Genomic DNA, 25,538 nt, shown 5'->3' with positions numbered 1-25,538 from the left:
CATGGGCACTTGAAAATCTCTCTCTGGGGAAGGGAATCTGGTTTTCTCTCACAGATCTCCAAGACAATGCTTCTTTTTTCCCTCAGGTGGAGCAAATTGGGGCTCTAAGGGAACTGGTCACCGTCTATTCAGACCAGGAGGGTCTCGAGGAGTTTGAGACTGTCCTCCTCCAAGCCCTGGTGAAAGGTGTGTACCCAACCACAGATATCTCTGGCTGAGCTGTGGCTTTGGGGTTTACCTCCCCAATCAACCTCTTATTGCGTTGGATATTTCCTAAATATAAAAGTGGGCTGTAGAAGTTTTATACAAACTCCTTTCCAGTCAATGGTTCCTACTAACCTTCAGTCCTGAGCTCTGAAAAATAACCCAGTCATGGAAGTTAGCGAACATTCCAGAAAGTCCTTCGCTCAGTGGTTAAGGGAAATTCTGGGGTGGCACCAACATCATAAAGAAGGAACCTCCAGATGTGGTGCCTGTCTGGCCCTTGCAATATTTTAAAAGTTAACATGGGCTGGATATGAACCACAAAAGGAAGTCAACCAGGACTGAGATTTGCCAAACATTTCCAACTTGCATTTAATTGTTTGAGGGTTGTATCCATCTAAGTTCTACTTAGATTTAGCCCACTGAAATTAATGAACCTAAGTTGACCATGTCCAGAAGCTGCAATAGGTTTACCCTGAGTTGGACTAGCATTGATGACAAGCCAACCCTAAATGTTGCTTTCAATATAGAAATCAAATAATTAAAATAGGTTGATGCATTGTAAGCAACATATTGGCATGGTATCAATTATTATATCAATGTAAGCCACAAAAGTACCCAAAATGTCCCATAAACATTTTGATCAAATCTGTTAAAACAGTTTAAGAATCCATCCCAGTTCTTTTTTTTAAAAAAGGTTTCTACCCTATCGTCTTATTTCATATTATATAGTTTGGGGTTCAATTTCTGTAGCTAATCCAAGCAAAGTAACCCTGGTGTTTCATTTCAAAACTAAGTCTTTCCCATAGACATCTCCTCCTTGCAAAGATCTCATTTCCCTTTTCTGAGAATTTATCCTCTCCCTTACAAGGATTCCCTTCTCCTCGCACCCACCATCCTCTCCCCATTTACGGTGCTGCAGAGGGAGACAGGGGAAGCCAAGGCTAAGGAGGTCTCTGCTTCTCCCCTCATTTCAGCCTGTAAACAATCGCGCGAGGCCACCTGCTACCTGGATGAGCTGCACCTGGCTGTGGCCTGGAACCGTGTGGACATTGCTAGCACCGAGCTGTTCCGTGGGGATGTTGACTGGGAGGTGAGTCAGCAGGGAAAGAGGGGACAGGATGAAAGCAAAGGCAGAGAAGGCATGGAGGAAGGGACTTTTGCAGGGCTGGGTGCAGACTAGGGCTGGGTGATGTATCAATATGTTATAAGAAAAATATTGCTCCCTTTCCCTTATGGGGTGTCTAAGAGCCCATACAGAGTCCTTAAGGAGGTTCTCTATCGGTAGGAGAAAATAACAGAGGCCAACCAGAGAATATTGAGAAGCAAAGCAGCTAGTAAGCCTGATCTTTATTAAACTGTTGCAACAGGGTCCCCCGCTCACCCCACGCAGGGAGGGAGGAGAGGAACCCAGAACATTGGTGTACAAGCTCTTATATAGACTTTTGAAATTGCCTATCCTGTAGCTCAAGACCACCCCCAAAACATCATACATACATCACAGAAAGAGGTGGTCCCCAGCAGAAATTTGAGTGTGTTGCTTCTCTCCTGTCTGCCAGGATACCTGATAATGCCTTATCTGATTGCCTTTTCTGGGTAGCCTGGCCATTCCTTTGAGGTGGTAAATACTTAGTTCCTGAATCTCTTAGGGGTATTGATAGTGTGCTCAGCTTAACAGATACTTGCCAGACTGTATTTACAGGGAGGTGTAAGCCCCAACAGTCAAAAAGACAATTGGAAAGCTTTTCTCATTTCCTTCCTCCTTGCAGAGAAACATTTGAGGTCAATTTGGGAGAGTCAAAATGGCTTCAGGGTTGCTCTCCTGTACTATTTCAGACACGTGGTTTATATTCTCATGTATGTGTTTGCATTGTACATTTATGAACATTTATTTTTTATATATAAGACCCTAGAGTTCTTATAACAATTATATAATCCAAAACCAGTTTGAAGTCCATATCAAGATATCTGGTTGTGTAATTTTTGACCTGGCAATATATTGTGAATTATGCTGTGTAAAAGGTAAAGGTAAAGGACGCGGGTGGCGCTGTGGTCTAAACCACTGAGCCTAGGGCTAGCAGATCAGAAGGTTGGTGGTTTGAAGCCCCACGACGGGGTGAGTTCCTGTTGTTCGGTCCCAGTTCCTGCCAACCTAGCAGTTTGAAAGCACGTCAAAGTGCAAGTAGATAAATAGGTACCACTCCGGCGGGAAGGTAAATGGCATTTCCATGCACTGCTCTGGTTTTGCCAGAAGCGGCTTAGTCGTGCTGGCCACATGACCCGGAAAAACTGTCTGAGGACAAATGCCAGCTACCTCGGCCAGTAAAGGGAGATGAGCACTGCAACCCCAGAGTCATTCGCGACTGGACTTAACTGTCGGGGTCCTTTACCTTTACCTTTAAAGGCAAATGGCAATGTGCAAGAGATATTCATACACACACACACACACACACACACACACACACACACAGTGGTACCTTGAGTTACAAGCGCTTCAGCTTACAGACTCTGGTAACCCGGAAGTAGTACCTCAGGTTAAGAACTTTACCTCAGAATGAGAACAGAAATCACATGCCGGCGGCAGCGGGAGGCCCCATTAGCTAAAGTGGTACTTCAGGTTAAAAATGGACCTCTGGAACAAATTAAGTTTGTAACCAGAGGTACCAGTATGTGTGTATGAATAGCAGGTTGCACAAGACCAACAGGAGTATCTCATCCATTATTCTCATGGGGTTTATCCTCCCATCCCCTTTTACCTCCACCCCTTCTCTCTTCTACAGCCTAGCCTTCTGATGGACCCGATGCACGACGCATTGGTGGGCGACCGTCCCGCCTTGGTGCGCCTCTTTGTGGAGAACGGACTGGACATTGGGCAGTTCCTGACGTGGGGGAAGCTGGAGCAGCTCTACGCGGGGACCCCGAGCGGCACACTTCTGCATCAGCTGCTGGAGCGGCGCCAAGTCGCAGGCCCTGAGCCCACCTCACCTGCTGAATACTTGCTGCTGGATCGGTCCCTGCCTGAGTACCAGCTGCCCCAGGTGGCTCACATCCTCCATGACCTGCTGGGGGATGTCTGTGCTCCCTTTTATGACGGATTGCACCCTGCCAGAACGACAGGGGTAGGTGAACCAGGTCAAAGGCTCATCTTGCAGTGAAGTGCCCCTTCTAATGTGCACGTTTTGCAAACTGATATATATATATTTGAATGCTGTTTTTCCTAATGTGTGCATTTTATGCATGCTTTCCCTTAATATATTGATACCCGCCATCCCAATCTCCAGGTTGCCAGGTGCGCTTATCAGGGTCTGCCTTTCCCTTTGGAACAAAGAGGCACAGTGGAGAATGTGGGATCTTTATAGGGTTGCCACCTTTGTTCTGGCAACATATAAGGCAGGGCAGGGCAGGGCTGGGGTTTTTGTTTTTGTTTTCATCTTGTGCTGAAGTGACTTCAAAGCAATCCATTACAATCTATTGCAGCCTAACAGAATAACCCTCTTGAATTTGTCACACACACACGAATTTGTAAATATGTCTATGCTTGGCTATCCAGAGCCAAATACATGATTTTTCACAACCCCTTTCAAGCATATGTATTTGGAGAGGATCCCTAACTTGGAACACCCACACCCACACCCACACATACATGAGAGAGAGAGAGAGAGAGAGAGAGAGAGAGAGAGAGAGAGAGAAGAACAGAAGAAGAGTTTGGATTTGATATCCCGCTTTATCACTACCCTAAGGAGTCTCAAAGCGGCTAACATTCTCCTTTCCCTTCCTCCCCCACAACAAACACTCTGTGAAGTGAGTGGGGCTGAGAGACTTCAGAGAAGTGTGACTAGCCCAAGGTCACCCAGCAGCTGCATGTGGAGGAGCGGAGACGCGAACCTGGTTCACCAGATTACGAGTCTACCACTCTTAACCACTACACCACACTGGTGTAGGGTAGAAAGAGAGAGAGAACTGTATCCATACAGGACGTAGCATTTTACACTGAAATGCAGGACAATCTTGTTTCATACAGGACAGGTGGCAACCCTATTATCTTTATGATATGTAGTTTATTTACACATATATACAACCTGAGCTGAGATGGAGAGAGTCCACAGCATTCACGACCCAAGAGAGTTCCGTTCCTTCCATTGCTGCACCCTCAGATTCCAAGAGACCCCAGGCATAATGTCTGACCATCTCTGCAGCATAAAACAAACTGCCCGCCTCGTTCTCTGCCCCCACCTTCCAGCTTGCAAAGGGGACCTGTTTTCCTGTTCGCTTACCTCATCGCCCCCTGCAATTCTGCCCCACCTTCCTGAAACTCTGGCCTTTTTTGTCTCTGCTAACTATCCCTCACTCCAGGCAGTGGTTTCCCCCGTTTTCTGGCCCTGAGAGTCTCTGTAGTGGGGTAGGAGAGCAGGGGGGGGGGAGTTCACATCTGGCAACTGATACACCCCTTTGGTTTCAGATAAGACATGGGTAGATGAGTCTAAAAAGCATGGGACACAAATTTTCACAGCCCTCTAGCGGCTACAGTGTCTCATTTACCAGAAGCAACGTGTATGCATTAAGGCAATGTTCACCTGGTCACCAAAATAATTTGTTTCGGATTTTCGTGTCCTTGGTAAAATTTTGGGAAGTTGCTGAGGCTAAAGTTGGGGGGTGATAGATTCTGGGCAGCTGTTCAATATCAACTGAAGAGCTAAGCTAAGTGTGAGCAATTTCTGTCTCTTGCTAATTGTGCCTCTCTCTCCTTTCCCAAGAGCAAAGGATCATTACTCAACGGAGACCCCATGTACCGCTCCAAACTTTCGCCAAACCCTTGGACTGACCTCTTCATATGGGCTGTGTTGCTGAACCGCAGAGAGATGGCTATGTATTTCTGGGAAATGGTGTGTATGATGACTGTTATTAATACGGTTAACACTGAGGTCCAGCTCCGAGGACCTTCAGGCGGTTCCCTCACTGCGAGAAGTGAGGTTACAGGGAACCAGGCAGAGGGCCTTCTCGGTGGTGGCGCCCGCCCTGTGGAACTCCCTCCCACCAGATATCAAGGAAATAAACAACTATCTGACTTTTAGAAGACATCTGAAGGCAGCCCTGTTTAGGGAAGTTTTTAATGTTTTATCGTGTTTATAAAATTCTGTTGAGGGACACAGGTGGCGCTGTGGTCTAAACCACAGAACCTTGGACTTGCCGATCAGAAGGTCGGTGGTTCAAATCCCCGCGACGGGGTGAGCTCCTGTTGCTTAGTCCCTGCTCCTGCCCACCTAGCAGTTCGAAAGCACATCAAAGTACGAGTAGATAAATAGGTACCGCTCCGGCGGGAAGGTAAACGGCGTTTCCGTGCGCTGCTCTGGTTCGCCAGAAGCGGCTTAGTCATGCTGGCCACATGACCCGGAAGCTGTACGCCGGCTCCCTCGGCCAATAAAGCGAGATGAGTGCCGCAACCCCAGAGTCGGCCACAACTGGACCTAATGTTCAGGGGTCCCTTTACCTTTAATATTCTGTTGGGAGCCACCCAGAGTAGCTGGGGAAACCCAACCAGATGGGTGGGGTATAAATAAATAAAAAATATCATTTTTATTATTGTATTATAATGTGACAGAGCTAACAAACGAATAGATAGGCTCCTGTATGGGGTTCATAATGGGAGAAACCAAGGAGCCAGAGTTGAAATAAGAAGGTACCGGCTGGAAATGGCAGGGCAACCAGGCAGTGCTTTTGCCACATCTGGATATGATGAGAGTATTTCCCCCTCCTGGCTCTCAGCTGCCTGTAGCTTTTTTGGAGGGCTGTTTCCTTGCCTCTGTCTCCATTGATGGCCACCCTTTCTTCTCCCCCTTAGGCCCCCGACGCTGTGGCTGGGGCTTTGGCAGCAGCACGGATCCTCCGAGAGCTTTCGCACCTGGAGCAGGAGGCTGAGGAAGAGGCAGCCATGAAGGACCTCGCCATGCGCTTTGAGAACTTGGCCATTGGTGCGGACATGATGAGGACATGGAGGCTGGGGTGTGAAAGAGGGACCTGAGAGGAACGGTCAGGAAGGGAAGGCTAGCTGTTTGCAGTCAACGACTGAGAAGCTGCCTCAATTCTTTCCGGTTCGGACTCCAGGGAAACTTGATTTCTAAAGAGCGTTTAGGTTGCTCCCTGTTTCGAACCAAGGAACTCGTCGCCCTCCAGGTACTGATGAACTGCAGCTCCCATCATCCCTCGCCGTTTGCCATGCTTGCTGTGGCTGATGGGAGTTGTAGTTCAGCAACATCTGGCGGGCCAAAGGCTGTCCACACTTGAACGTCGCCATTGGATAGCAGGGGGGATGGAGGAAAGCATTTTTGCACTGTCACAAGAGTGATATGCCAGTATTAAGTCTACTGCAACAATAACAGCTATTATAAACGAGCGTGGTTTGTGGGATGTGTTGGAAATTCCTTGACATTGTAAGTAAGCCTCTCCTCCTCACTTTCTTCTCTCTCACCCCCCATCCCAACTCCAGGTGTATTTGGGGAATGTTACCGAAATGGGGAGCCCCGGGCCTACAAACTGCTGGTGCGCCGCTCCGAACTCTGGGGAGGAGCCACTGTCCTCCAGCTCGCTCACCAGGCTGACGCCCGCCTGTTTTTTGCACATGATGGTGTGCAGGTATGGTTGTGTCCAGCACACTGGATCGCTGCAAGGATGTTTCTTGCTCGAGCGTCTGCTACCACGCTGCTGAATCTTCTTTCCATTTAAGAGTTTTGTGAAGCAGCTAATGTTTAGCACAGGCCTAGGCAAACTTGGCCCTCCGGATGTTTTGGGACTACAACTCCCATGATCCCCAGCTAACAGGACCAGTGGTCAGGGATGATGGGAATTATAGTCCCAAAACATCTGGAGGGCCGAGTTTGCCTATGCTCAGTTTAGCAGGATCAACAGCAACCCCTATAGCAGCAGCCCCTAAATGCGAGATGGGTGTTTTGTGGCACCTGTAGCTGTGTCAGTTCTGCCAGTCAAAGCCAAGTGGGCCCATGTAGGGTACGATGATCTTGTAGGTAAACTGGCCCCGCATTGTTAGGGCTTGGGAGGTTGAGGGGTCCCAACCCCTGCTAATTCTCTTCCGTGCTCTTCCCGCAGTCCCTGCTCACCCAGAATTGGTGGGGAGAGATGGACCGAGGCACCGCTGTGTGGAAGCTACTCCTGACTTTCTTCTGCCCCCCTCTCATCTTTACCGACCTCATCAAGTACAGGTGGGTGAACCCTGTCTGAAACTAAAATGGTTGCCAAAAGACTGTTGTGGTTGTTGCAGGCCACCCCAATCATTGAGCAGTGCGAGATTCTCGGGGTTCCAGCCTATTACTCAGGGCTCGGTTTCCTCTGGAATGAGGGACAGCAGAGACTGTGGTGTCTTTATGATATATGGTTTATTTACACATAAAGTCATACCTCTTGTTACGTTTGCTTCAGGTTAAATCTTGTCAGGTTGTGTCCCACGGCGACCCGGAAGTACCGGAAAGGGTTACTTCCGGGTTTCGCCGCTCACACATGCGCAGACGCTCAAAATGACGTCATGCGGAGAAGCGGCGAATTGTGGCACGCGCAGAAGCGGGTTGCATTCTGTTCATGTTGTGAACGGGCTTCCGGAACGGATCCCGTTCGCAACCAGAGGCACCACTATATATACAACGTGAGCCTACGATGGAGGAGCTCACAGCATTAACACCCTAGAAGGCCTCACTTCTCTGGTTGCCGCAGACTTGGATTCAGGCAGAAGTCAGGACCATGACTTGATGCTAACCCTGCTTGCTCCAAACCTGAGCGTGGCTTCCTCTTTCGACAGAGCCATGGATGAGGACCTGCGCCAAGCTGAGGTGGACAGCCTTGACACGGATGTGAAAAGTACCATCGGAGACATGCTGTTTGAGTAGGGGGAACGGTCATGTCCTTGGGAAGGTGTGGGGAGCGGGGAGGGGAGACCCTAACTTTCAGCGCTGCTGCCACAAAGGAGCCTGAAGGCTGGATTCCTTGCATAACCTGCGGCCCTCCATATGCTGTTGGTCTATAGGTTTCCTCAGGCCCTGCCAGCATCATCTGTGGTCAGGGATGTTAAGAGGGTTCCCCATCTCTGATTTAGCGATATTCCAGGTCCCCTCTTTGAGTGTCCAGCATAGTCTGCCATAGCCAAAGGATTTCTCTGGGGCTTGGTGCATTTTAAAATTATTATTGCTTTTTAGCACACACTGACCCGGGGCTTTTAATCACAGCTGCAGGCATGCCAGAAGGATAGAAGCTTTTATCTCTCTGTTCCTGAAGAAAGGGTCAGAAGGAGAGACTTTCCAGATTGGGGTGCAAGGGTGAATATATGAATTGGTTAGAAGAAGAAGAAGAGTTTGGATTTGATATCCCGCCTTTCACTCCCCTTAAGGAGTCTCAAAGCGGCTAACATTCTCCTTTCCCTTCCTCCCCCACAACAAACACTCTGTGAGGTGAGTGGGGCTGAGAGACTTCAGAGAAGTGTGCCTGGCCCAAGGTCACCCAGCAGCTGCATGTGGAGGAGCGGAGACGCGAACCCGGTTCGCCAGATTACGAGTCCACGGCTCTTAACCACTACACCATAATCAGTTTAAAATATATTACAGTGGAACCTCGGTTTTCAAACGTAATCCGGAAGTCCATTTGACTTCCAAAATGTTCGAAAACTGAGGATCAAAGGGCTGTCTGCAAAGCCAAAGGGTAAAAATGAAAAACACGCCTCGGAAGCAGTTCATAAACGGAAGCATTCATTTCTGTGTTTTTGGCGTTCGGCTTCCAAATCATTCGGCAGCCGAGACGTTTGAAAACCGAGGTTTGACTATACCTAGCTTGCTGAATTAGGCAATGTGGATGTTGTGTGTGTGTGCGCGCGCATATGTGAGCATGTGTAAAACAGGTACACATAAAAACTGCAGGTGGTAAACCCCACCTTAAGAGGCTTTCTCCCTTTTCTCAAGCAGAGGAAGGAATCACATCTGTACTCTACATTTAAAGCACTCCTATACCAACGTTAACTGCCATGGCTTTCCTCAAAGAATCCTGGGAATTGTAGTTCGTTACGAGTGCTAATTGGAGACTGCCCACAGAACTACAGTTCCCAGCACAGTCCTTTGGGGGGCTGCCATGACTGTTAAAAGTGACATAAGACGACTTTGAATTATTGAACCTGAGCATGGCTTCACATATGGGACATATGTGCATATAATAAAAGCAGTATGTTTTTTATTGCTTCTCATTTCAAGATTAGTGGCTAGGGGAAACCCAACCAGATGGGCGGGGTATAAATAATAAAATTATTATAATCATTAGTGGTGGTAGTAGTAGTAATAGTAGTTTTTTTCCATCTGCAAGCTTAATTGATAGATTAGTTGACCAGAACCCATATGGTGAATCAACTAAGATTCCTTTACAGTCAAACCTTGGTTCCCAAACGGCTTAGTTGCCGAACAAACGCCACAAGCCCAGAAGTAAGTGTTCTGGTTTGTGAATGTTTTTCAGAAGCCGAATGTCCGACGCGGCGTCCGCTTGAGCACAGCTGTCAACTTTTCCCTTTTTTTGCGAGGAATCCTATTTGGAATAAGGGAATTTCCCTTTAAAAAAGGGAAATGTTGGCAGCTATGCGCTTGAGGGAGTCAGACGGGCTCCCAGAACGGATTAAGTTTGAGAACCACTGGATTTGGGTGGCAGCCCTAATTCGATTCTGTCCCACTCATTACCTCTTCTCGTCCTTTCCACTCCTTGCCCTCTCCTAGCAATCCCGATCCTCCCTTCCCTCTTTCCACTCGCCCGTCCTGGCTACGACGGTGGCGTCAGTTCTGGGTGGCTCCGGTGACAGCCTTCCTGGGCAACGTCGTGATGTACCTGCTCTTCCTCTTCCTCTTCTCCTACGTCTTGCTTCTGGATTTCGACCCCCCACCTCCCAAAGGCCCTTCCGGCACAGAGATCGCTTTGTACATCTGGGTTTTCACGCTGGTCTGCGAGGAGGTGCGCCAAGGCTGTTTCGTGGGCTCGCTCCCCCTGCCGCTGAGGGTACGGCGGTACTTCCAGGACACTTGGAACCAGCTCGACATCACGGCTCTGTTACTCTTCATGCTGGGGCTCGTCTGCAGGTCAGAGGAATTTCTGCACTGGGCAGAAATTATTATATATACACATAATTTTTTAATTAAATTTTCTAATTTACATTTCAAAATACAGTCGTACCTTGGTTAACAAACGCCCTGCGAGTCAAACGTTTTGGCTCCCGAACGCCACAAACCCGGAAGTGAATGTTCCGGTTTGCAAATGTTCTTTTGGAACCCAAATGTCCGACGCAGCTTCCGTGGCTTCCTATTGGCTGTAGGAGCTTCCTGCAGCCAATCGGACGCCGCGCCTTGGTTACCGAACATTTGGGAAGTCGAAGAGACTTCCGGAACAGCTTCCATTCAGCTTCCAAGGTACGACTGTATTCATTTAAACAACCTTAAATCAATGACTTCCCTTCTTTTCTTTCCCTGGTTCATTTTGCATGCCATACATCCCCTCATATTTTACATGAACTAAACCAATCAGTAATCCATTGTTACATCCATCTAAACTTATTTACACTGCTGAATTTATCTTAATGTTAATGCTACCAGCGTTTTTAAATAATGAACACAATTTTCACCCATATATTCAGTAAACATTTTCCAGTCTTCTTTAAACGTACTTTCTTCTTTTTTCTCTTATTCTATATGTTAAATCTGCAAGCTGTGTGTATTCCATCAGTTTAAGTTGCCATTCTTCTTTGGTTGGGACCTTGCTCATTTTCCACTTTGGGGCTAACAAAAGACAGGCCACAGTAGTAGCATACATAAACAGTCTTTTTTGACACCTGGGAATTTCCTTCTGAATTATCCCCAATAAAAAGGACTCTGTTTTTTGGTGGAAGGTGCTTTTAAACATATTTTTCTATTCATTATATATCATTCCCCAATACTCCTAGAATTAAACAGAAATGATGATGATGATGATCATCATCATCATCACAATTGGTTTATTCATTGCCTTCTCTCTTTTTGGCTTGCCAATTATTTTTATTGATTTTCTGTAACTTTTAACAAATTGTCGCCAAATTAATACAAATGGAATATAAATTTAAAAGCTGACTTCCCACATATTTATACTTGCAATAATATTCCTTCCAGTCGCCCTGCACATCAGCTGTATGAGTACCAATTTCTGCTAAGACTGTTATATTTTATTGTAGCCTATCCACAAAATAATCAGGTAGAGTAAACCTTTTTATACATTCTGTTAATCGACTTCTAAACAACCGTCTCAAGGCGGTTTGTACTGAAGATCATTAAAAACCGTGGGGGTGTAAATATGTACAATTTTTCTGGCAAAGGATGTTTAAGGAGATAACAGAAATCATGGGGTTAAAGCTGACCGAAAGTCCAGAGGTAGCATTATTATCAATTTACGATGGGGTGGAAGGTTCGCAGGCTAGGAAGGGCTTGCTCACAAATTTATTGACAGCTGTACGAATTATGATAGGTAGGAAGTGGAACGGGGCAAGCAGAATATAAAATGGAAGAATGGTATAAAGAGGTGTGGGATATAGCTATTAATGATAAATGAACATGTGCCATTAATGTAAGACGGGGAATATGCAGGAGAAACGATTCTGAGGAGATATGGAAGATGTTTGTATAATTTGTACTGTTAAAACAGAAAGGGGGTCAATCCATCGCAAGAGGTGTTGAAACTTTAGGGAAGTTGGATAGTTACAATGGAATGGTCTTGGTGATGGGGTGCACATTTTGATTTTTATTTATGTATGATTACTACTTTGTCAAAATAAAATAATATAATAATAATAACAACCATTAAAAACCCTAAAAACTCCAAACATATTTAAAGCAATGCAAGAACTATACAAAGTAGACGCTCGCCATGAAGACCCATTTATTCAGCCGAGAATGCCTGTCAGAACAATAATATTTTCACTTGTTTCTGCAAAGGGCAGATAGTGGTGTTTTTTCCTTTTGAAATTTTGTCCGCCCCCCCCCCCCAATTGCACCTGGGGCAACTGCCCCTATGGTTCTACCACTGCTACATCACCGATTGTGAGGTTGGGAATTGACTGGCTCTGGCGAAGGGAAAAGGGATTGTCTGAAGAGAAGGAAACATTCTTTTCATCAGTTTCTTACCCCACTGTATGTCTCTCAGGCTGTTTCCAAAGTCATATGAATCTGGACGCACCATTCTCTGCCTGGACTTCATGGTATTCACCCTTCGTCTCATCCACATCTTTGCTGTCAACAAGCAGCTAGGGCCCAAGATGATCATCGTCGGCAAGATGGTGAGCAGACGCATGTGCGATTTGTGTGAGATGTTGCAAACAGCAGGCCTTTCAAGTGTGCAAGAGCAGCTGCCCCAAGTTCGGATATGAGGATCAGTGCTGGATTTACGTATAAACTAAACAAGCTATAGCTTTGGGGGCCCCCAAAAAATTTAAAGGAAAAGAAACCTGGGTGTACATTTCCAAAATATAAGATAAAAAACAAATAAAATAAAACCTACATACAGCAACAGTGTTTTGTGTTGTGTAGGCTCCTATTTGTTATGTGCAAATAGCTTTAGGCAAAGGTAAAGGTAAAGGGACCCCTGACCATTAGGTCCAGTCATGACCGACTCTGGGGTTGCGGCGCTCATCTCGCTTTATTGGCTGAGGGAGCCGGCATACAGCTTCCGGGTCATATGGCCAGCATGATTAAGCCACTTCTGGCGAACCAGAGCAGCGCACGAAAACGCCGTTTACCTTCCCGCCTGAGTGGTACCTATTTATCTACTTGCACTTTGACATGCTTTTGAACTGCTAGGTTGGCAGGAGCAGGGACCGAGCAACGGGAGCTCACCCCGTTGTGGGAATTCGAACCACCGACCTTCTGATCAGCAAGTCCTAGGCTCTGTGGTTTAACCCACAGTGCCACCCGCGTCCTATTAATACCTATTAGGTCCGTAAATTACCATATAGCATATATTCAACACAAAAAACAGCAGCAATTTGTTGTTGACAAAGGACAGCTGGACATATAAAGGGCCCTATTACCTTCAGTAGCTTAGGGCCTCATCAAACCTAAATCCGGCCCTGATTCGGATGCAACACAGATGAATGTGCAAAGGATTCTGGGCTTAGCTGTGAATGTAATAGGCAAAAGGCAGTGAGTGTGCAAAGGACGAGAAAGTTGAAAGGAGGGGCAAGAGAAATAAATCTGAGGTTTTTTGGAGATGCGTTTTGCTTTACGCACATTTGTGTGTTGCAAAGGTTGCTTCCCCCAGCAGCTTCCTTTTCCCTGTACACTTCACCACGTAGGCACATCGGTTTCCCTTGATTAACAGAGTGCATTGCAAAATACAGATGAGAAATTAAACTTGATTCGAGTTAGCAGATTTTATTTTAACCAACCCCCTCATTTCTTTCATCTCTTCTGTCAAAAGGGTAATTTTTGCTCTCCCCTTCATCTCTCTTTAGATGAAGGATGTCTTCCTCTTCCTGTTCTTCCTTGCCGTGTGGCTAGTGGCCTACGGGGTCACCACCGAGGGGCTGCTTCTCCCCCACGACCGACGTCTCCCCTGGATCTTCCGCCGTGTCTTCTACCGTCCTTACTTGCAAATCTTTGGGCAGATCCCACTGGATGAGATTGACGGTGGGTGTCCTAGGGGGTTCTTGCTTCCATTCTAGACTGGCACCCCACCTTTGCCAACTCAGAAGGGATAGGGAAGCAATAGAGTAAACACAGGAGGGCGCAACCAAAATAATCAAGGAGTCAGAGAGCTTTCCCCTACGACTGCCGAGGCTTTGGGCTCATCCAGATTCACTTTTCGTTCCACGCTTTCTAGGCGCAAGTCCAAGCTCTGTATCCAAGAGCTTTTTCCTTATTTGCCCCACTGCTTTCTCCAAGAAAACGTGCTCTTTAAAGCTAAATCAGAACAGCAATTTGGGTCTCCCGTACCTTGTCATTTGTTCTGATTCAGCTGCAAAGAGTAGGCGTTTGCAGGGAAAGCGCAGGCTGCACAGAAAAAAAGAGTGCTTGGACAATGAGCTTTAAGAGTGCTTGGACAATTAAACCCCCCCTTGCCCTCCCCACACTATGCCCCTGCTTTTAGGGGCTGCAGAGAGCTGTGCTCTATAAGGAACTCCCACCTCGTTCTTCCCTTCCATCTGCAGCTGCCCTGATCAGAGCGTCAAACTGCACCTACGATCCCTTGGCCATCTTGATGGAAAATGCGGAGCCTTGCACCAACACCTATGCCAATTGGCTGGTGCTCATTCTCCTCGTGATCTTCCTGCTGGTAGCCAATATTCTGCTTCTCAACTTGCTCATCGCTATGTTCAGGTACCTACCGCGGTCGCCGGCACCTGTCGTGAATCGGCGCATACAGAGCAGGCAGACGAGGTTCAAAAGTGAATCCCCTCAAATACGAAATATGCATAAGCATATTCCTAGGGGTTTCTCTCAGTAAAGACCTTACTTGGAAAATAAATGCAACCGAGGTGGTTAAGAAAGCCCAACAGAGACTCCATCTCCTCAGAGTATTGCGGAAGAACGATGTCAATCAACATCTGATGATCTCCTTCTACCGGTCAACAATAGAAAGTGTCCTTTCATACTGCATCACGGTGTGGTACGCTGGTTTGACATCATCTGATAGGAAGTGCCTACAGAGGGTGGTGAATACAGCACAAGATATTATGGGCTGTTCCGGAAATCCGCTGGATGAAATAGCGGAAGAATGTTGCCTCAGGAGAGTGAGGAGGAGAATCTCAGGGATGATTCACACCCTGGCCAGCACTTTCAATATCTCCTGCCCTCAGACAGAAGATATAGAAGCATGATTAGTCGCACCAACAGGGTAAAGAACAGCTTCTATCTGTGGGCTGTTAGGCTGCTGAATGAAAAGATAACAACAGGGCAACTGACTTTCGGGTTGGGTGGGTGTGCGTCAGTAAACGAGGGGAATTAAGACTAAGAGAGCTGAGTGGGGGGTGCTTGTGTAATCTCACTGCATACAAGTTGTACAAGTGACAATAAAGTATTTCAATAAGTGGCAGATATTGGGGAAATGCCTGTATACCAAGTCAGATTAGTGGTCCATCCAGTCCAACATTGCCTCCTCTACTGGATTTCAGGCAGGGGGAAGCTGAGGTTTGTCTGTTTGTGGGTTACAATTTCACCTATGATATTTCTATCCCTCCTGCACCCCGCCCCCCTCGACAACAGCTACACGTTCTCCAAAGTGCAAGGCAACAGCGACATTTATTGGAAATCCCAGCGCTACAACCTGATCCTGGAGTATCACAGCCGCCCTGCCCTGGCCCCGCCGTTCATCCTGATCAGCCACCTGCACCTCTTCTTCAAGCGACACGTCCGTAAAGTGCAGTCGGCAAAGGGGAAACACTTCTGTGAGTGCTGGGATGGGAGGCAGGGGAATGGAGAATGTAGAAGGGACATTCTTGTCCAGAATCAAAGAGCGCACAGCTGCCCTTTCCCTTGTTCCCACTCTCACACCTTCTGGTATGTGTCTTTTGCACTCCCACAAAAATCACGCCATGTTCATGCCGCTGGCTAAAAAGCCTCAGCTGCTTAAGCCTATTATTATTATTATTATTATTATTATTATTATTATTATTATTTGCATACCGCCCTATACTCGTAGATCTCAGCGCAGTCCACAACATAAAATTACAATACAGTGGTACCTCAGGTTAAGTACTTAATTCGTTCTGGAGGTCCGTACTTAACTTGAAACTGCTCTTAACCTGAAGCACAACTTTAGCTAATGGGGCCTCCTGCTGCCGCCGCACCGCCAGAGCACGATTTCTGTTCTCATCCTGAAGCAAAGTTCTTAACCTGAGGTAATATTTCTGGGTTAGCGGAGTCTGTAACCTGAAGTATATGTAACCTGATGTGTATGTAACCTGAGGTACCACTGTACAGTTGTACCTTGGTTTTTGGACGGCTTGGTACTCGTACGTTTTGGCTCCTGAACGCCGCAAACCCAGAAGTAAGTGTTCCGGTTTGCAACCATTTTTCAGAAGCCGAACATCGTGGCTTCCGATTGACTGCAGGAAGCTCCTGAAGCCAATCGGAAGCCATGTCTTGGTTTTTGAACCGTTTCAGTTTTAGTAATCACAGTGAGGGAACAAAGAACACGTCTCCTAGAAATGGTGGTGCTCCCAATTAAGAGTTACTCACCCCCCTCCATCCCTATTCATCTACGTCACTTCTACATCTTGTAACCTGAGCTTGTACCCTCTGTGCTTTCTGTTCTAACACTTTCTGAGCTCTCCGTGTCCTTGGAGAAGGGGGTTGAATGCTGTCCAGAGACTGTGAATCTGTTAACTCTCTCTCTCCCAGTGTTTCTTCTGCTAGCTGTTCCCCATCCAGTATTTCCCAGCTTCTGCCTTCTGAACTATGCCCCTCTGCAAACCACTGTTCCAAATCTATACTGTCCTCCTCCTCCTCCTGGAAAGATTTAGGATCCAGAGCAGGGGGAGGGGGTGGCTCCCACCATTCTTCCTCCTCAGTGCAGCCCTCCTCAGCACGGTCCCTGACACTCCTGCGTTTGAAGCAGTAACTGGTTGCTGGATAACTGGACTCCCTTTTCACTCCACTGACTCTTGGGTTATGGGGTTGGGTTGCGGTGCTCATCTTGCTTTCAGGCCGAGGGAGCCGGCATTTGTCTACAGACAGCCTTCCGGGTCATGTAGTCAGCATGACTAAATTGCACGAGACACAGTGATGGAAACCAGAATGCATGGAAACACCGTTTACCTTCCCACCGCAGCAGTACCTATTTATCCACCTGCACAGGTGTGCTTTCGAACTGCTAGGTTGGCAGGAACTGGGACAGAGCAATGGGAGCTCAGCCCATCGCAGGGATTCAAACTGCCAACCTTCCGATCGGCAAGCCCAGGAGGCTCAGTGTTTTAGACCACAGTGCCACCCACGTTCCTTTACCTTTACCTCCTTGGGCTATAGGTCATTTATGAGTGTGAACAAGTATCAGTCGTCCCAATCCACAGCTTTCTCACCCAGGTCTCCCCACTTCTCCTCTTGTTTTCCGATTGTCTTTTGGGCAGTGCTGGATCTCTCCGTTACCCAAGACGAACGACTGCTCACGTGGGAGTCGGTGCAGAAAGAAAACTACTTGGTTGCTCAGGCCCGGCAGAAACGCGATTGTGACACAGAGAGGCTCCGGCGAACCTCCCAAAAGTAAGGCTTGTGGGGAGTTGAGGCAAGGAAGAAATGTGGGAGGGAACTGAAGAGAAAGGGGCAGTCGGGTTGGGATGAAGGGGTAGTGCACCAGGGAATGCCGTAAGTCTGCTTGCGAAGGAGTTAGTTACACACACTGCTATTTTTCTAGAAAAAGAGGTGCCGTAACTCACCGTGAGCACCTCCCTCGTTCTCTTAGAACGACAATGGTGCCCACCTGAGATGTGCAGGAAATGAGTTCCAGTGAGTTCTCGCTCAAATAAAGCCCTGGTTACACATTCAGTTCGCCACGGTGTTCAAGGACTGTTCATAGAATCATAGGAATGTTGGAAGGGACCGTTCCAACTGCTATTTTTCTTCCATACATGTGTGGTTGAATCTGTCCATTTTGGTTTCTCTTAGTTTCTCATTTTTCCAATCTTAAATTCAGTATGCATCGGTTTGCGGATATTTTTTTTTAAGTCCTCATGAAAATTCGTTAGTCCACATTTCTCCTAATGCTATCCTTTTTTAATGCAATTTTCCGAAGGTGTGTTTGCATGTTACTTTCACCGATATAAGCATTTTAAGGCACAGTTCCCCACGGTGTGTACACACACACACACTACACATTTCTGTGCATATTGTTTCTTTGGAGAACTGCACTGCAAAATTCAGAGAAGGGCGGATTTTGAAAGATTTTAGTTCATGAATTGTTGTAGGAATCGTGAAGTGGGTAAGTTTGCATTTAAGATACGAAGCGAAACCAAATTTCTCCTCCAACCCTGTTCCTCAATGCAGATAATGTCTTCCAGAATTGCAGCGGCACTATATATTCAAAGCACCTGACTTTCCCCCAAAGAATCCTGGGAAATATAGTTTCTTACAAGAGCTGGGAATTGTAGCTCTGTGAGGGAGTAAACTACAGTTCCCAGGGTACTTGGGGAGAAGTCAGGGGTTTTAAATATATGTTAGTTAATTAAAATAACCGCATTGCTAACCTTTGACATATTGGCACACATAGACCTGCTCCCATGTCTGCTGAAAAAGAAGGCTCTAGTACAACTCCTGAGATATACTATTATTATTTATTATTGTGTATTACATTTATTTATTACAGTGGTACCTCGGGTTACATACGCTTCAGGTTACAGACTCCGCTAACCCAGAAATACTACCTCGGGTTAAGAACTTTGTTTTAGGATGAGAACAGAAATCGTGCTCTGGCAGCTCGGCAGCAGCAGGAGGCCCCACTAAATAAAGTGGTGCTTCAGGTTAAGAAAAGTTTCAGGTTAAGAACAGACCTCCAGAACAAATTAAGTACTTAACCTGAGGTACCACTGTATTGTTTATTAAATTTATATACCACTCTTCATCCGAGGATCACAGGGCAATGTACAGTATACAAACAAAAAAATACATAACATAATAACAAACGAAACAATCGGACCAAAATTTTTTAAAAGAATGGGGATGTGCTAAAGAGTATATGAAAAACCATTGTTCTGGAGTAAGCATATCGGTATGTAATGAATGAAGCTTTGCAGGATTAAAGAAAGAGAAAAATGGTGCAAAAAGTATAAAGATAGAGGTAATCTACATTAGACACAACAATTTAGAAAAAGTAAAAATTTCGAGGTCTTAGAACAAAGGAAGGAAGTCAATATGTATATATGTACGTAATGATTAGAATGATATGGTTTTATTTGTAGATGTATGTTTTTGTTTTTTGTTTGTTTGTGGTTTTTTTCTCTTGTGTTTTGTTTTGGATTCAATGTTTGTAATTTTTGTTGTAATTTTGCATTGAAAATTAAAAAAAATTAAAAAGAGATTACTGCATTGCAGGGGTTGGACTAGATGACCCACGGGGTCCCTTCCCACTCTACAATTCTATGTTTCTATGCTTGTTTAATTAGCCAAAGGCCTGCGTGAATAGCAATGTTTATGCCTGGTGCCTAAATATATGTAACAAAGGCACCAGGCAGATCTCCCTGGGAAGAGCATTCCACAAATGGGGAGCCCCCACAGAAAAGACCCTGTTCTCATGTTGCCACCCTCAGGACCTTTTGCGATGGTGGGCACACAAGGAAGAGCCTCTGATGATGGCCGCAGGGTCCAGAAGGAACTCAGAAAGAATTCTGCCTGTCTTCTGGTGGAAGTGGGTTCCCATCAATAACTCCACTCCGTACATTCCAAACATGCAACTTTGTGCATGGATATTGAAGAGTTTTTGGAGAGATGATCCAATGCACTTTGGGCATTCTTGTGCTGGCGAAGAGACCAGCACGGGAATTGGATCTAGGCAGCGGTCAGAGAAGGTGGGAGAGAGATGGTTAGAGAGGCTCTAGGCGGGCAGGTGAAAACACCCCTCTTGTAACTCCCTCCCTCCTCTAACCCTGCAGGGTGGATCAGGCTTTGAAGCAGCTTTCGGAGATCAAGGAATCGGAGCGGCGCCTAAGGACCCTCGAGACGCAGGTATGAAGAGTGGAGCTGAAAGGTTGGGTGCTGTCAGTCTTCAGGGAATTGGCTTCCTACCCCCGTGGCAGTAGATAAGCAGAAAAAGAAAAAGGGAGTCTTATTACCAGTTAAAAGGTAAAGGGACCCCTGACCATTAGGTCCAGTTGTGACCGATTCTGGGGTTGCGGCGCTCATCTCGTTTTATTGGCCGAGGGAGCCGGCGTACAGCTTCCAGGTCATGTGGCCAGCATGACTAAGCCACTTCTGGCGAACCAGAGCAGCACACGGAAACGCCGTTCACCTTCCCGCTGGAGCGGTACCTATTTATCTACTTGCACTTTGACGTGCTTTTGAGCTGCTAGGTTGGCAGGAGCTGGGACTGAGCAACGGGAGCTCACCCCATCACGGGGATTCGAATCACCGATCTTCTGATTGGCAAGTCCTAGGCTCTGTGGTTTAACCCACAGCGCCACCCGCGTCCCTCTTACCAGTTAGAAACTTTAATAATCACAGCGAGAGAACAAAGAACACATCCCCTAGAAATGGTGGTGCTCCCAATTAAGGAATCCACCCCCTGTTATTCCTATTAATCTGTGTCCCTCCTACATCTTGTAATCTGAGCTTGTACCCTCTCTGCTTTCTGTTCAGACACTTTCTGAGCTCTCCGTGACTTTCTAGATGGGGTGTGTGTGTGTATGTGTATATGTGTGTGTGAATGCTGTCCAGAGACTGTGACTCTGTTAACCCTCTCCCTTCCAGTGTTTCTTCTTCTAGCTGCTCCCCATCCAGTATTTCCCAGCTTCTGCCTTCTGAACTATGCCCCTCTGTAAACCCCTGTTCCAAATCTATACTGTCCCTCCTGCTCCTGGGAAGATTCAGGATCCAGAGCAGGAGCAGGGGGAGGGAGAGGCTCCCACCATTCCTCCTCGGTGCAGCCCTCCTCAGCACGGTCCCTGACAGGAGGAAGGAAATGGGAAGACACTGGGAGATGATGAGGTGCACAGACGTTCCAAATGGGAGTAGCCAAAAGATGGGGAGTTGAGGCATAGGGAGGGGGGAGATTGGGCATGTCTGTATTTGTGTTGAGGGCCAAAGCAGCAGCTTTCCAACTTGTCCCACCCCCTGTGACATCATCTTCCTGCCATTTCTCCACTTGCTTCCACTAGATGGAGTACTGCACCAATGCTCTGTCGTGGATGGTGGATGTCTTGGCCCAGAGTGACATTGCGAAAGGGAAGCAGGCTCCTCCTACTCAGAAAAAGGGTAAGTAGAGGGAAAGTAATTGGTGCTTTAGTGCTGGATAACTCCCCCAAAGCTCTTTAAAACAGATGTACGTTTTTCTATCCTGTGGGGGGAAATTCTCTGGGAAAGTTCTGCATATTTCAGGAAATTTTCAATGTGGTTTAGATTCAGTTGGGGAAAAGTAGACCTGTGCTTGGTGCCTATTGGCTAGCACTCGTGACATTACGAACACACCTCTCCAACAACTACCACTACCATCCCCCCAGCTGCCGTGGAGTTTTGCAGCTGGTTTAAAATGCTCTTAATACTCTTTGATGCAAGTGGAAGGATAACTACACATAGATGCATAGAAGCATCTTTCTGTCTCTTTCTTTCTTTTAAATATGGTCAGTCTTGGAGGGTTAAGACTTTCTGTACCAAAAGCCAAAGCAGACAGTTTGTCCAGCAGACACAGAAAGCAACTGCTGCTTAAATGTAAATTTGTATCCAGGCTATGTACACTCAATCAGCAGTTGCTGTGCCCTGGAAGCACATCAACTACGTTCTAGTCAGACTATCGTATTGTTCTTCAGAAGGGAGCTCAGGGAAAAAGCCTAGTCCTGCTGTTTTGCAGCAAAATCCGGTTGTGCACAGCACTGATTGCCTGGCGGCTGTGACGTCACAGTCCCATCCATCCTTCCATCCTTTACAACATTTTAGGACTTGTTTGTGCATTTAGTTATTTTTTTAGATGCACCAAGGTGAACATGTCTGATGCTTAAAAAAGCAAAACAGAACAGCTTGCCGGACGGTGGCAAGACATAATAATGGAATCAGTGTTTAAACCACTATCTGCCATTTGAAACTGAAGACAGCTGGGAGCTATTCTAACCCTGCAGCAGCTGAAGAAAAAACTGCAGCTACATCACAATTAGAAATTCACATGCTGCTTTCTTTCCTTGCAGCCTAAAATTCTCCATGGAACCTCCAAGAAGAATCAGCCCTTTTACCTGAAGAGAGGTGAATTGCTCAGAACACTTGTCACTCACAGAACTACAGGTATATTTGCCTGGGGCCTGGGTGAAGTGGGCAGAGCCTTGGCTACCAGAGGCTTTGCCACAGATGATGGAGAAACTTGAAATTTACCAGCGTCCCGGGCAGTCTACCTGTCAACGTTTACAGTGAAATAGAAGATAGCTCAGAACCAACACCCACTTTCACTTGAAAACATTGCTATAGACTATCTACACACCCGTAACCTCTCAGACATGCTAAGGTTCTTGAATCGACAATTCTTGTTTCTGTTGAACCATTCAGGACTTCTTCCACTCAGCTTGAAGAACTTAACTAGGAGACTGTGGAGAGAGAGAGAGAGAGATGGTTCAGATTTCAAGTTGGTCATGAACTTGGCCTGTTTCAGTCTTTAATTTCTACTTCTGCAAATGGGGAAAAGAATGACCTACCTCTCAGGGTTGCTGTGAGAATGAATGATACATGGACAGTAAAAAGAAACCTCTGCAAGATGAAAGTGCAATAGACTAGATTATAATTATATTTTACATGCAGGCCAGAACATCAATCAGCTGCTGACTCCTTTTGTTAGATTTTTTTTTAATGACATGCTCTTTATCCTTGTGTGTAATTAACAAGGGTGGGTAGGACAATTGGATTGTTGTTTTCATTATTAAAAAATAAAATACTTGCATTATGCTTCTGGAAGACAAGTTCCCATTCGGAGAGAATGATTATGGCGTTGTGTCCTTCAGATTACAGAAAAAGAATGTTTTCCTGTATGTTTTGATTTTTGAATGGTCTTCCTCCATGAACGAAAACTGTTAAGAGAGCCAGATTCACCCCCCCCCCATCAAAAATGCAGTTTTCATTGTCCAAGAATTACTACTTTTTCTAGTTCTGCTAGAGAAGTATTGTGCAGTGGTGTTTGATCGTTCTCAGGACTGCAGCAAATAACAGAAGGAAACTGCTATGCTCTTTCATAGATTTTGATATTTTGTAATAGATTTAAATGCATTTGATTAAAAAAAAAATAGTGTCAATAAAACATGTTCTAGAAGCCTATGTTAGAACCTGAGTTCTTGACAATCATCATGGTAAACTTCACCGAAGTCTAAAAAGAAAAGGCTTTCGCCTTCCCGAACATGGGGCAAAATCAGTGAAAAGAGAGAAATAAAGTCTGCTTCTACTGTCAGAATTCTCAGTTTGTGAACCGCACCCTCCTCTGCTGTTAGAGATTTCTGGTGTCTCTTTGCACCCTGTCATATGCTCTATTAATCTGTCGTTTTTCTTTTGTTAAAGAAAAATATGTCTGATCTACTGTAGGCAGCCTTAGGCGCCATATGCACTTCATGTTGGGTGCATGTTTACACGGTGTGCCCTAGAAACAAGATTCACTCACCCACTCAAGAAGATTCACTTCCAGAAATGCTGGAGAGGGAATTAAATCCCGAGGTATTACGATATTAGCACATTGGAGACTGTGTACATAGCCATGCACTTTAAGCACAACTCCCCTCCCTCTCCCCCAAACCATGACATGCTGGTAATCATATCACACTGGGGTAATTATATGGAAATACACTTTGGAAATGACTTTTGGAGGGTCCATGAACCTGAAAGGGAACTTTACCCTATGGCTGTCCCTGCCATTAGGCAGAGTGAAGCAGCAGCCCCAAAGCTGTGTCCCTGAAGCCCCTTGCTGACTTACATTCTCCTGCGCTCGTACCAGGGTAATGATGACTGGTTGTTGCTGTGCTGTCTTGCCTTGTTGCATCGACTCTCAGTACGTTTCCAAGCACAATTCAAAGTGTTGGTGCTAACCTTTAAAGCCCTAAACAGCCTTGGCCCAGTATACGTGAAGGAGCATCTCCACCCCCATCGTTCAGCCTGGACACTGAGGTCCAGCTCCGAGGGCCTTCTGATGGTTCCCTCCCTGTGAGAAGTGAGGTTACAGGGAACCAGGTAGAGGGCCTTCTCGGTAGTGGCACTCACCCTGTGGAATGCCCTCCCATCAGATGTGAAGGAAATAATCAACTCTCTGACTTTTAGAAGACATCTGAAGGCAGCCCTGTTTAGGGAAGTTTTTAATGTTTGGTGTTTTATTGTGTTTTTAATATTCTGTTGGGAGCCGCCCAGGGTGGCTGGGGAAACCCAGCCAGATGGGCAGGGTATAAATAATAAATTATTATTATTATTATTATTATTATTATTATTATTATTATTCTCCCAACACATCACCGACAGCAATGCCATTAGGGTCAGGCCAGTCAGCCCAGCCCACGGACTCCAGCAGCCATCTTGCACACAAACACACATGTTGCTCTGCTCATGGGATGCTTGCCAGCCGCTGCCATATTATTACAGCATTTCCTTGAGCTGAGTAGGTGTCAGGCAGAGCAGCAGGTGAGCGTGACATCAAGGAGTTGGGAGGATGGAGCTGTGTGGGTTATGTGGCTTGATGGAGTCAGTGTGAATGTCAAATGCAGATAGCCCAGATTGGGGGGGGGGGGGGGGAGAGAGAGACCTGGTCCTGCTTTGCCCTGTGCTTTTGAAGCATCTTTGTTGGCTCCATACAGAATAACTCATTTTCTTGTTTCCCAGGGTTGCTTTCTTGGTCTCATAATATAGTTGTTTAGTCGTTTAGTAGTGTCTGACTCTTCGTGACCCCATGGACCAGAGCACGCCAGGCACTCCTGTCTTCCACTGCCTCCTGCAGTTTGGTCAAACTCATGCTGATAGCTTCGAGGACACTGTCCAACCATCTCGTCCTCTGTCGTCCCCTTCTCCTTGTGCCCTCCATCTTTCCCAATATCAGCGTCTTTTCCAGGGAGTCTTCTCTTCTCATGAGGTGGCCAAAGTATTGGAGCCTCAGCTTCAGGATCTGTCTTTCCAGTGAGCACTCAGGGCTGATTTCCTTAAGAATGGATAGGTTTGATCTTCTTGCAGTCCATGGGACTCTCAAGAGTCTCCTCCAGCACCATAATTCAAAAGCATCAATTCTTCGGCGATCAGCCTTCTTTATGGTCCAGCTCTCACTTCCATACATCACTACTGGGAAACCATAGCTTTAACTATACGGACCTTTGTTGGCAAGGTGATGTCTCTGCTTTAGGGATCCTATTAAGATGCTGCTTTTGCATTCTGACACTTCCATTTATCTTTCTGAGGAGTGTAGAGGAAGCAAGGCACAGCAAACTGGACTAAATAAGCATAATAACAGTAACAACCAACGGATGCTATTTTGCCAGTCAGCCCCTTCCACCGGAGCATATTCCACCTGGGCGCCCACTGCGGAGACGAGAGGAGAGAGGCTGCCCTAGACTCGACCTCGGAACGCGTTCGCAATGGTCAGCGCTCAGCGTCGGACCGCTTTCGGCAGAGCGCTCGCTTGGAAGCATCGTCTCTCGTTCCAAACCATAG

At 46.4% G+C, this 25,538-nt stretch overlaps 1 protein-coding gene and 1 long non-coding RNA gene across 2 annotated transcripts in view; both read left to right on the top strand.

The window, feature by feature from the left end:
- TRPM4 (transient receptor potential cation channel subfamily M member 4) overlaps nt 1-23,180 on the top strand; it is a 43,276-nt gene extending 20,096 nt beyond the window's left edge. Inside the window, exons 9-25 of the mRNA XM_080976539.1 lie at nt 87-186; nt 1,182-1,297; nt 2,985-3,323; nt 4,959-5,087; nt 6,044-6,173; nt 6,689-6,834; nt 7,306-7,418; nt 8,009-8,092; nt 9,954-10,310; nt 12,397-12,529; nt 13,703-13,877; nt 14,399-14,567; nt 15,453-15,634; nt 17,315-17,447; nt 19,829-19,901; nt 21,050-21,146; nt 22,070-23,180. Coding sequence (XP_080832665.1) covers nt 87-186; nt 1,182-1,297; nt 2,985-3,323; nt 4,959-5,087; nt 6,044-6,173; nt 6,689-6,834; nt 7,306-7,418; nt 8,009-8,092; nt 9,954-10,310; nt 12,397-12,529; nt 13,703-13,877; nt 14,399-14,567; nt 15,453-15,634; nt 17,315-17,447; nt 19,829-19,901; nt 21,050-21,146; nt 22,070-22,074 — 2,481 coding nt within the window. The 3' untranslated portion in view covers nt 22,075-23,180. The remainder of the gene's footprint in view (nt 1-86; nt 187-1,181; nt 1,298-2,984; nt 3,324-4,958; nt 5,088-6,043; nt 6,174-6,688; nt 6,835-7,305; nt 7,419-8,008; nt 8,093-9,953; nt 10,311-12,396; nt 12,530-13,702; nt 13,878-14,398; nt 14,568-15,452; nt 15,635-17,314; nt 17,448-19,828; nt 19,902-21,049; nt 21,147-22,069) is intronic.
- Nucleotides 23,181-24,917: 1,737 nt separating this feature from the next.
- Nucleotides 24,918-25,538, top strand: part of LOC308460688 — a 91,290-nt gene continuing 90,669 nt past the window's right edge. Inside the window, exon 1 of the long non-coding RNA XR_013978724.1 lies at nt 24,918-25,212. This is a non-coding gene — a long non-coding RNA (uncharacterized lncRNA). The remainder of the gene's footprint in view (nt 25,213-25,538) is intronic.

The sequence above is a fragment of the Podarcis pityusensis genome (assembly GCF_964106645.2).
Source record: "Podarcis pityusensis genome assembly, chromosome: 13".
NCBI classification, from domain to species: Eukaryota; Metazoa; Chordata; class Lepidosauria; order Squamata; family Lacertidae; genus Podarcis; species Podarcis pityusensis.
This window is presented reverse-complemented; position numbering and strand designations above follow the sequence as displayed.